The 12,022-nt window shown below is 38.9% G+C and overlaps 1 protein-coding gene across 2 annotated transcripts; it reads left to right on the top strand.

The window, feature by feature from the left end:
* Nucleotides 1-8: 8 nt before the first annotated feature.
* Nucleotides 9-11,804, top strand: ankrd52b (ankyrin repeat domain 52b). Of its 2 annotated transcripts, XM_077573910.1 has the most exons (28): nt 9-132; nt 723-806; nt 894-972; nt 1,055-1,125; nt 1,231-1,431; nt 1,552-1,639; nt 2,305-2,447; nt 2,597-2,809; nt 2,892-2,970; nt 3,086-3,200; nt 4,448-4,530; nt 4,627-4,744; nt 4,838-4,906; nt 4,987-5,127; nt 5,217-5,267; nt 5,799-5,910; nt 5,983-6,054; nt 6,138-6,339; nt 6,425-6,512; nt 7,922-8,039; nt 8,108-8,327; nt 8,582-8,669; nt 8,752-8,835; nt 9,007-9,152; nt 9,337-9,419; nt 9,597-9,679; nt 9,779-9,870; nt 10,254-11,804. In XM_077573910.1, exons 1-28 carry the CDS (start codon nt 106-108, stop codon nt 10,469-10,471), a joined length of 3,168 nt encoding a protein of 1,055 aa, XP_077430036.1. In that variant the 5' UTR covers nt 9-105; the 3' UTR covers nt 10,472-11,804. The 2 variants fall into 2 exon arrangements, 1 of the variants encoding a protein (XP_077430036.1); XR_013295120.1 differs by lacking the exons at nt 9,337-9,419; nt 10,254-11,804 and having other exon boundaries at nt 9,779-9,853.
* The last annotated feature ends 218 nt before the right edge of the window (nt 11,805-12,022 follow it).

Raw genomic sequence — 12,022 nt, 5'->3', positions numbered from 1 at the left:
TGTCTTCACAAATGTACTCGCTAACGAGGCTAACGAGCTGTCTGCCATTGAATAACATGTACACATAGACAGTGTGAATGAAAGAGCGTACGGGAGAATTTAGGAATGGAGTATAGAGATATCAAGGACCAGGTACGTGAAAATCCTCGTGGTAACTGAAATGTCGCTTGTTTTCTAACTTCGCAATACAACCGGTTGACTTGGCGACATTTCGAGCAGTTTGCTAACGGGCATACGGCTATGTTACAACCGTGTCACACAAGTCGTCTAAATTACACTTTGTGTAGTAACATTTGCGTTTATGTTTCTCTGTCTGCCATTATGTACACGTATTTTCTTTTCTTTTCTTTTTTAAATAATGTTGCAATTTTATTCACAAGTACACCTAAAATAGTCAAAAACAAGTCTCATGGAGATTTAGTTAACTAATTTAGAAAAAGGAAACACAGGTAGCATCTCGACTGATGTCTATCGTGTGGTGTTCTGGACTGGGATGTAGCCTACCGACATCACGATACACCCCTATGTGCACGCTATGTTTTTGCATTTAACTAAGAAACTTTAATTGATTACAGTTTGTGTTTCCCTTAATATTTGAGTGCTTACTGAAAATACCTGGTTTAAAGGGACCTATCTAGACTAAGTTGTTATTTAATCCAACAGCCTTGAGGTTTTGGTGAATCTGTTTATTATTTTTCTTACATGTCAAATCACTTTTTCAGAGTCCGTTGGTCCAGGCTATTTTCAGCCAAAATACTGAAGAAGTGACGTTTTTGTTAAGCCATAGAGAGGATGTCAATTCGTTGGTAATATTATTCTCTTATTCTTTGTTTGTTTTCTGTATAGGACTTGCATTATTTGTTAATTTAATTATTCAATATTGTTTTACGCAGGACCATGAACAAAGCACACCGCTTCATGCTGCTGCTTACCTTGGCAACATTCAGATTATGGAACTTCTTATCACCGCAGGTAAAGCTCGACATATTGAGAGTCCCTTAATCACCAATAAAAACAAGCCACATAGCCTTTTTTTTTGTTTGCTTTTTAACAGGTGCCAATGTCAACACTAAGGACCAGGGTTTGTTGACTCCTTTACATAGAGCAGCTGCCTCCAGAAATGAAGTATGCTCATTCTTGCCATTGAACTGTTTCAAGGAATGCAGTATACAGATTGTTTTATTGGACTTTCCTTGATTTTTCTTTTTTCTTTTTCCGTTTTCTCATCAGAGGGCTGTGGAGCTGCTGCTTAAGCACAATGCAGAGATCAACACACGGGACAAATTCTGGCATACGCCACTACACATGGCTGCAGCAAACTGGGCTACTGGCTGTGCTGAAACGTTGATACCTCATGTGTGCAGCCTGGATGTTTTTGACCACTCAGGGCGAACACCTTTGCATCACGCAGCACACAGTGGACATGGAGAGGTATGCTACAGACATTTGCTACAGACATTCACTTTTTTATTTTTTTCAAATTAATTTTGGTCATTGTCAAAAGTACATTTTTCCATTTCGTACTGTAACGCAGATGCTTGCTCTCTACAGATGGTGAACTTGCTACTGAGCAAGGGTGCCAACGCGAGCGGCAAGGACAAAAAGGAAAAGCAGCCAATACACTGGGCTGCATATCTTGGTAAGTGGTGGTGGTGTTGTTGGCTGAAAATTTGGAGAGAATGCTGAAATGGTTTAGACATAGAAATTTTAAAATTTATTGTCACCTTTACAAGAATTGAGAGTAGACAGCAGAAGTATTGATTTATTTTTTTTATCACTCTTACAAGCATTTTCTTCCTTCTGAATCTTCTGCAAGGCAATTACGGAAATCTTCCTGTGACTCTTTAAACACAAAGGTTACTGTAGTCCCAGCAACTAAAAATAAAGCTACGTGCCGTACAACCCTCGCCTGCAGAGGTTGTTTATTTCCCCCTGCTAATAACATGTGATCTCAAGTAAACAGCTCTGTTTTTATGTGTTAACACTTCTGTTGCATCCTTCACAGCACTGGTGTTTATCACTTCCTAACTCTAAAGTAGAGATACAGTAATAGCACGTAGCTATTTGTTGTCCAGGAATGTAAATAATAAATCAACACGGTGCAGAGTGAGCATAAAGAAAATTACTTAAGAAGCTTAACATATACTCACTTTATTAACTAAGAAATAAGAGCAACATGTAAATCTGGACTCGTAATAGGTTATTTTTAAAAAAAAATCATGAACTTTCGACTTTTGGGTTACCAAAAAAGAGATACTGTGTCTTGTGGGAGGTAAACATTGTGATTTCGCCTCTCTCCCCCAGGACATTTGGACATTGTGAAGATGCTGGTGTCTCACAGTGCCGATGCATCATGCAAGGACAAATGTGGCTACACACCACTACATGCTGCAGCAATCAGTGGACATTTAGATGTGGTCAATTATCTGTTGGAACTTGGAGTGGAGGTATAGTTTCTTTCTTATTTGTTTACAGAAAATATTCTAAAAAAGTAGTGGTGTTTTTTTTCGGGCTGATACCAGTATGAGGACTTTTTCCTCTAGCTGCGAACCAACAGACAAATGACTGCCCCCCCCCCCCTAACCCTGCCTTCCAGACTGATGAACCAAACGCGTTTGGAAACGCAGCTCTCCACATGGCCTGCCAAACGGGCCAGGAGACTGTGGCCTATGAGCTGGTCAATTGTGGCGCCAACATCAACCAGCCCAACTACCATGGCATCACTCCGCTACACCTGGCCGCCGCCTCCTCCAGCGGGGTGCTGTGTGTTGAGCTGCTCGTTAACAATGGGGCTGATGTCAACATGCAGGTTAAAAGGGAAAATATTGAGAAAATAATTGAAGTCGCATCTTCTTAATGCTCTAAATTCACTTACAAAATGTCTTCAACAGAGTAAAGAAGGCAAGAGCCCTTTGCAAATGGCTGCTATGCATGGCCGCTTCACAGGCTCCCAGATTCTTATCCAAAATGGTAAAAAAACGGGGGGGGGGGGGGGGGGGTAGCATTTTCAAAAGGGGATGCGTCATGAACGTGGCTCAAAATAATAACGTCACATGTCATTTAATTGTTCTTGCCTTCTGTCCAGGCGGTGAAATTGACTGTGTCGACATATACGGCAACACTCCTCTCCATGTTGCTGCTCGTTATGGTCAGGAGTTGTTGATCAGCACTCTGCTGACTAATGGTGCTGACAAAGCCAGGTAAGTTGTATTTCAGCATAGTTGTATAAATTAATACTGTTATTTGGTCTGTGTGTACAAATCGAGACACCCACCTCAATAACTGAATTGATTGATTGAATATCAATTGCAAGTGTGGCAAAAGTACTCACATTCCATACTTAGAGTGGATAAATTGAAGTAGATATAATGCTGTTAGAAATGCATATATTGATCAAGCTCCCACACTTTTTTTTTATAACTGCAAGCAGACAATGTACATGCACACAGCAAAATATGTAAGCTTGTGACAGGGTGGTCAACGACAGGGTGGACATGTTTGGCTAATGTTAGCTTTTAATGAGCACATGATTGACCTTCACTTAGCGTTATGATTCAGGCAGTAAGATGGCTGAGTAATGTAGAACAAATTACTGGCGTTGGGCAGAATCCTCACATCTCGCTTTTCTGGAGAAAAACAAAACAAAACAATATTTGTTGAGTCATTACATTGTAAAAGAGAGCCAGACATTTTCATAATTTTAGATTGGTCAATAATTTGTAAAAATGAATAAATAGATAATCAATCAATCAATAACAGACCTATGTGGAGAATGGGGATTGACCAATAATATTTATTTCTGGGGTGGGGGGAATTGATGGAGGAGGAATTTCTCAACAGCTTTCATATCAATTAATTTAATAAATCAATCAATCAATAACAGACCTATGTGGGGAAAGAGGATTGACCAATAATATTGATTTGTGTGTGTGTGTGTATATCAATAGATTTTTCACTATGACAGAATGGACATGTTAAACTTGACAACATCCAAGTACACAATGTAATATTATGGAAACATTAAACATGTATAAATAATTGTTCTGCAGCTATCCAGTGTTTCAGCTTCCATAGAAGAAAGAAAAAAACACTGGTAACATTTAGTTTTCCACACGGAAAAAATCTGATGTTTTCTTAAACGGGCAGTTTTTCCCATAATGATAAGGTGGACAGCAATTTCGGGGATGCAAAGTGTTCACTATGATTATGAAAATAGAATGTGTGGTAAAAAAAATACTAGTTTTAGTAAATAACTTGTGGACAATGTAACCATGTAAAAAAAATAGTAGCAAACAGTGTGTGTGTGGGGAAAAAAACATCATGTAAAGCAGATGGGGGGGTACGGGGGGGGGGGGGGATGTACTGTATAAAATGAATTCAACACAATCTAAAAGTTTCATAATTCTACTACATTTTCATGTTGACTAACGATTCTGGCTTTCTGCAGACAGGGGATCCATGGGATGCTTCCATTACACTTGGCAGCGTTGTATGGCTTTTCAGACTGCTGTCGCAAGTTGCTCACAAATGGTGAGAAGTTGTATGATGAATGGAGCAGCCTTGAATACTTTAGTGGCATTCTCTTACAACGTTTACTTAGAGCACTTTTGCTTGTGTATCCTATAGGTCAGTATTACAACATTGTGCACTCTCCGACCGGCTGCCAGACACCATCCTTTGGGTTTGATATAAACACACAGGATGAACTTGGGAGGACATGTCTGCATGCAGCTGCATTTGGAGGGTAATACACGCACGCGCACACACACACATCATCCCTTGTTATAGTTGACAAATAAAAGTTTTTGTAAATGCATGTTTCTTGTGCTTTTGGCAGAAATGTGGACTGTCTTAACATGTTGATAAACAGTGGAGCTGAACTTGATGTAAAGGATCATTTGGGAAGGTAAGCGAAATACAATTTCATGCTGCATAGCTAGCTGCCAAGATGGGTTATTATCAGCCATTTCCTCCCCCCTCCCACAGATCTCCTTTGCACTACGCTGCAGCCAACGGTAACAGCCAGTGTACAATCACGCTGGTGAGAGGCGGCTCGGAGATCAACGAGTTAGACCTGATGGGCTGCAGCCCTCTGCACTATGCCGCTGCATCACACACTTTCTTCGGGTGAAGTCCTGAGCAATGATAAATATACATGCTGTTAGTTTAGTATGAAAGTTAAAGAATATCAATTGTCTGCCTTTTTGGTTACTCAGAGGGGAGACCAGCTCTGACTGCAGAGTGGAAAAGGAGCAAGAGGCATCTCTGTATGTTACACTTTATTTATACTGTGCTGAGTCAAATTTCTGCCTTATTTTGATCATCTTATAAGAGTTAAAAAACAACAACATTAGAAACCACTGTAAACTAAAACCACAATAATAAACATATTTTTAAATGAATACTTAAAAGATTTCTAAATGCAGTGCAGTATTTGTATTGATTATAGAAGATTATGCAAGTGTACGCAATAGTTTAGCTGTACTGTAAATTTCATGTTAGAGGGGGCTGCTTTCAGGGCAGAACTAATTTTGAAACACCCCAGGTAATTTTTCAGGTTAGTTTTCATATGAAGTTGATATAAAAATCAAGGCAATTGGGAAAATCACATGGCAAGTGAAAGTGTTTTTTATTTAGTTTTTCCAAAACTTGCCAGATGACAACTGACTAAACTTCAAACTTGCCATTTTTTAATATTAGTAGTTGTAGATTATTGTCAGGATGCCCTTTTTTACTTGGAACAGAGGAAAGAGAACTCTAGGAGGTTCCTGATTTTCCCTTCTTTTTTTTTTCTTCAGGTGTTTGGAGTATTTGCTGGACAGCGGAGGAAACCCAACTGTAAAGAACACTAAAGGTTACAGCGCTGTCCACTATGCAGCAGCTTACGGCAACAAGCAGCATCTGGAAATGGTCAGTGCTATTTTAGTTTTAGTTTTTCAATATAGCTTGAGCTCACACTCAGTTTGTTTTCCCCTATTCAAGCTGCTGGTGATTTCGTTCAACTGCTTGGAAGAGGCTGAAAGTAATATTCCTGTTAGTCCGCTGCACTTAGCTGTGAGTAGTGCAAATCCGTCACAGATATCTTGCTTGTGGTTTGTGGACGACTGGCTGTTGCAGCACTTGTGTCGCGTTGACAGGCGTATTATGGTCACTGTGAGGCCCTGCGTCTGCTGTGTGAGACGTTAGTCAGTCTGGATGTGCGAGACATTGAGGGGCAAACGGCCCTCCACCTCGCTGCTCAGAGAGGCTTTACCTCGTGTGTGGAGGTGCTGCTGAAACATCAAGCTTCCTGCACGCTGAAGGAGCCCAAGCAAAAGAGGACTGCTCTCCATGCTGCAGGTTGGAGTTGACAAAGGAGTCTTTTTTTTTTTTTTTTATTGTGGGCCAATGTTTTGTTTCCTTATCGTGTTTTTATGTTGTGCAGCTGCAAAGGGCCATGTGGACTGTCTGCTTTTGCTGGTGAATAGAGAACGCAGTGCTGACATTATTGACAGCCAAGACACACAAGGACAGTGAGTCAATTCTTATATATTTTTTTTATTTACAGCTTAAACAAGCTCATCTGCTTAATACAAGAGCAGAGAGCTATAACCTATTAATTTGTCGACGGTTAGGGGAGTGGACTGACCGGCACGACATGTATGGAGGACCAAAAATGCCAAAATAAATAAATGAACAATAGTGAAAATAAAAATGGAAATAAAAAATATAATACAAAAAAATAATAGAAATGGAAATAAAAACAACAACAGCAACAAAAATATTTATACAGTACAGGCCAAAAGTTTGGACACACCTTCTCATGCAATGCATTTTCTTTATTTTCATTACTATTTACATTGTAGATTCTCACTGAAGGCATCAAAACTATGAATTAACACATGTGGAGTTATGTACTTAAATAAGGGGAAATAATTGAAAACGTGTTTAATATTCTAGTTTCTTTAAAAATAGTCACTCTTTGCTCTAAGGATTTTTTTTGCACCATCTTGGCATTCCCTCGATGAGCTTCAAGAATAGTCACCTGTCTTGTCATTCAATACTGTTCCCAGAGGTGAGAATTCCAAGAGTGTGCAAAGCAATAATCAGAGTAAAGGGTGGCTATTTTAAAGAAACTAGAACATAAAACATGTTTTCAATTATTTCACTTTTTTTTTTTGTTAAGTACATAATTCCACATGCTCATTCTTGCCTTCAGTGAGAATCTACAATGTAAATAAAGAAAATGCATTGCATGCGGTGTGTCCAACCTTTTGGCCTGTACTGTATACATACTTAAATAAATAAATACAAGTGCAAATGATCTAACCCAAGACACGCTTAGGTCCGCCCCCTCATTTAAATAATTTGTCATGACGCATTTCATGTTGACAGCGTCTGCAGCATGAAATAAATAAATAAATATGAACGCAGAGCCTTTTTATTTATTGATTGATATTTAATTCTATTTATTTATTTTAGTATTTGTTTCCACATTTATTTTTGTATTTATTTTTATTTTTATAATGTCGTTTTTTTTTTTGTACTTTTTGTATGTATATCTTTGTTGTTTTTATTTCAATTTATATATTTTTTGTATTTAATTTTTGAATTACATTTTTTTATATCCGTTTTTATTTTCATAGACAAAAAACTCATGAGAAAATTAATATAATTCAGTTTTAAATAATTGTATTGGAAAACCAGGAAGTGATAATTGGATTAAAAAATAACTGCATGTATACTTCTACATTATTGTGGTTCAATGCAGCTCAAACATGTGCTATGCACAAGCCTGTGTAAAGAAGAGCCCTGTTTAGATAAGTAGACAGGCTTGCTAATGGGTTTGATTGCACAAAACTTGTGCACGCTGTTCACATTCATTCCAGTCTATCACACATGTAAACCAAAATCATTTCAGTGTTTTTTTTGTTTTTCGCAGGACTGCCCTCATGTTGGCAGCTCTGGGCTGCCACACAGATTGTGTCCACATCCTATTAGAGAAAGGATCAAATCCGGATGCTGGTGACAAGAAGGGCTTCACGGCGTTACATCGAGCTGTACGTTAGTGTGTCAGCGTGTCTCTCGTCTCTAGAACATTAAAATCTCTCTTGTCTACATCCTGCAGGCCATGCTGGGTAGCAACGACAGTACGTCAGCTTTATTGGAACATGGCGCCTCTGCACTGTGTCGAGACTCTCAGGGAAGGACGCCGTTGCATCTTGTTGCGTCCTGCGGCCACACACAACTACTACACACTTTACTACAAGCTGCATTGAAAGCAGACCCTCTGGACTCCATGTTGGATTACAGAGGCTACACACCCACTCACTGGGCTGCCTACCATGGTAAGACATCGGGAAGATGTACATTTTTCATGGAACTAAAATCGCTTGGTCAATTAGAGAACAACAAAACAGTCAAGCAAAAACATCCTTCCTGTTATCGCTATTTTTTTCCTGTGCAGGATCACGAGGAAGCAAAAAAAATCCAAGTCACGCTAATGAAATTTTTCAGAAAATAGAACATTTGGTAGTTCCTCTGAAGTGTATTCTTCCAGAAATTTGCTTCTAAATAATTTTCCAATTTGTGTCTTGTGTAGGTCATGAAGGATGTTTACGCATTTTACTTGAAAACAAACTTTTTGGCAACCAGGAAGGAAATTCCTTCAATCCATTGCACTGTGCTTTGTGAGTCCCATTGAACATGTTTATCTATTAGAAATAATTTTAAAAGAATTGTGTTGACTGTATATTATTTTTCCGTTTGCAGAATTAAAGGACATGATATTGCTGCTGAACTTCTTGTTAAGACAGTTGGCCCTCAAATTGTTAAAATTAGTGATGCCAAAGGAAGGTGGGTTCTACTTTTTGCTATCCCTTTGCTCTGATGTCCTTGTGTGGTTATTATTATTATTTTTAAGAAGCATATGTACAGTATTTTGTCAACCTTGCGGTTAATTAGTTGCCACGAATCATATCTTATCACCTCGTTTTCTCTTTTCTTGTCCTTGTTGTGTGATTGCAGGACCCCGCTGCATGCGGCTGCCTACTCCGGAAATGTTCCAGGGCTCCAACTGCTCCTGGCCCAGGGGGCAGAACTCGATGCTGCGGACCACAGTGGGTGCTCCGCTCTGATGATTGCCGCTGACTGCGGACATACCATGGCTGTTGGTATGTGTCCATTCACATTGTAAACATTTCTCCTCTCAAGTCACAGCAGGAGACCTTTGATCACCAGTTTTGTCCTTTTCATAATAAATGTAGCCCTTTGCATGTACTGTTTTGTTGCTTTAACTGCTCACTGCACAAGAGACCCCCTAGTCAATATGAAAAGTTGTTTTTTTATGTATTTCAGAATTTTTGCTGCACAAGGCGAAGCCAGACCTGACCCTGGTGGATATCAATAATAACACAGCCCTTCACTTAGCGTGCACTAAGGTCAAACACACAAACACAAGTGCATGAATTATTAGGCACTCAGTGGCACAATAACGTTTGCATCCAGATTACATTAAGAGATCAATACAGCGAGCATCCATTTTGCCTTTTGAAGAAGAAGCTTCTTGTCATTGTTGCCGTACTGAATGTGACTTTTTAATGTAATTTATTCCACAGGGTCATGAGATGTGTGCACTCCTGCTTCTAGGAGAAATCAGCGACCACTCCCTCATAAATGCAACAAATAGTGCACTCCAAATGTGAGTTGGCTTCTTCAGCTCTGCAACACTCATGATGACGAAGCATTTTTTTTTTTTACCACCATAGTTCTCGGTTATGAGGTCTCTTTTCTTGTCCAGGCCCCTTCACATCGCGGCAAGGAAGGGTCTGGCGACTGTTGTGCAGGTGTTACTCAGCAGGGGAGCAGCGGTCATGGCGGTGGATGGCGAAGGTAAGCAATGCTATCAAAAAGAACATTTTGCATCTTGCTACCTGACAAGATGGGGCTGGATGAGGTGCAAAATTCCAGTTACCACAATTCAAACTTTTTAATGTATTTTTATGTATAACTAGCCTATCGAGATTCATATTGGAGCACTGCCCCTGCTGCCCTGCATTTGTTTTTTTATTTTCATAGCTAGCTTTGGAATATAATTGGCAACCTTTCATGGGCCATATAAACATGCATGGAATTGTAAGCGATATAGGAAGTATTAAAAGCACATCAGATGCTCAGTCATGTAGATTTCCTGGTATGTAGCCTACTTACTGTAAGTGATCAATGCCCCGCCATTACTTTCATATAAAACCACCACTGTGGTTGGTTACCGACAGGCCACACCCCAGCTTTGGCCTGTGCCCCCAACAAGAAAGTGGCTGACTGCCTGGCCCTGATTCTTTCCACCATGAAGCCTTTCCCCCTACGAGAGTCCAACAACAGCATGGCCTCCTGCTTCAACCCCACCCTAAATAACTGCGGCATCGCCGCCACGTGCGGGTCCAATGTCAAGGGCCGTTCAAGCTCCATCCTGCACCACTGTCTCACCGAGTGAGCGTTTCGACTCGCTTCCTCTGATCATGGCATCCCGTCTATACTTCAGCAACATTTACTAACGGCGTCTCTAAAGTCTTCGACGAACTAATATTAAACCACCGCACATACTGTATGTATAAGTTAAATGAAGTAGTAACCATAAAATAGAAGTACACAACCTGTCCTCTTGAACCATGGTTACTGATTTATTTTTTATTTGTATGTAGCTCTTGTCTTCACATAAGCTAAAACCCTATTTCTCTGTCCTCTGCTGCTATATACCAAAATGCTTTATTGTGTTTACATGTGATGTGTATGTTTGTGTGCAGGTGTGTCTGTGCTCATGTATTTTCTGAATATTAGTTTTGAATTATTTTTTTATTATCTATCATGTTATGGTAAGTTAAATCCTTTATGCAATTAAGTTGTAGCAGACACTACATAGGCTGAAGATGCTTGTTAGTCTTATATCAGGATCTGTATAACTATATTTCAGCATGTTTATTTTATTTTATTTTTCTCATCAAATGAAGGAAAACCTCATGTACATGTATGCTGTGGTGCAATTCAAAGCACATTTTGAGCAGGGCATAGTAGTATGTCTTAGTATAGTATGAAGCAAGAGAATAGAACAAATGAGGTGACAGAGAAAATATGTTTAAAATTAAACGTACATATTTTCATGCACAATTTCACTCTATGATATCCACAACAGCAAATGTATCAAATATGTTCTGCTGGTTAATTTACTGTTGGACAATGCATTTCTGTGTTCTCAAGTACGTTTAATATCTCGCATCTAACAAGTGACACCAGAGGCTGAAAATCCAAAAGCTTAATTTGCTTGTCTGCAAGTGACTGTAAACTACATGCTGAGATTTACTGACATTCAGTAAAATTTTAAATATATTGCATAAAAATGTGCACATTACACCTCCACAAGCAAGAAAATTACACTTAAATTACATAGAATTTTAATATTGATTGGGTTGGTTGATAATTGTTTACTTTTACTCATCATGTGATGTTTTATTTTTCTAATGCAATACCAAGCGGGTTATGTTAAAATGGCTTTAATGTATTTGCACTCTAACATGGATGTTTACGTTTCACAGTATCCTGCAAATATTAATTGTGATACAGAAATCCATTTGTTTTAAGATTATTAAAATCTATGCAGTTTGAGAAATCCCCCATGTTTTATTTGGATTTAGTAAAGACAAAAAACACAAATGTGATAGCTATCGATGTGAACAACTGTCTTCCACACATACAAGTTTTTGACATTTCAGGGTGTATCAACTTAAATTATGTGGATTTTACTGAAATAAATAAAATGACTTACTTTGTGATGGCGCTTTGATGTAATAATTGACAAGTACGTTTGTTTTTGTACAACACTGCTGTGGAACCTTACGATGGCTACTGTGCCTATTCATCATAACCAAAAGTGTATGAATATGTTTGACGCCCTAAACTGCCTCTTCTGGTTTTTACAACGGCCACATTTTATGTATTTTTGAAAGCACATTTCTAACACAGAAAGTTTGCTGTTATTTTTTAACAAAAA

The sequence above is a fragment of the Vanacampus margaritifer genome, chromosome 8 (assembly GCF_051991255.1).
Source record: "Vanacampus margaritifer isolate UIUO_Vmar chromosome 8, RoL_Vmar_1.0, whole genome shotgun sequence".
NCBI lineage: Eukaryota > Metazoa > Chordata > Actinopteri > Syngnathiformes > Syngnathidae > Vanacampus > Vanacampus margaritifer.
This window is presented reverse-complemented; position numbering and strand designations above follow the sequence as displayed.

Excerpts from the sequence above, each read along its gene's own strand:
- ankrd52b (XM_077573910.1), top strand. The coding sequence starts at position 106 with ATGGAGTATAGAGATATCAAGGACCAG. Across the intron at positions 5,128-5,216 it reads GCATCACACACTTTCTTCGG|AGGGGAGACCAGCTCTGACT; the intron begins GTGAAGTCCTGA and ends TTGGTTACTCAG. Across the intron at positions 6,340-6,424 it reads GACTGCTCTCCATGCTGCAG|CTGCAAAGGGCCATGTGGAC; the intron begins GTTGGAGTTGAC and ends TATGTTGTGCAG.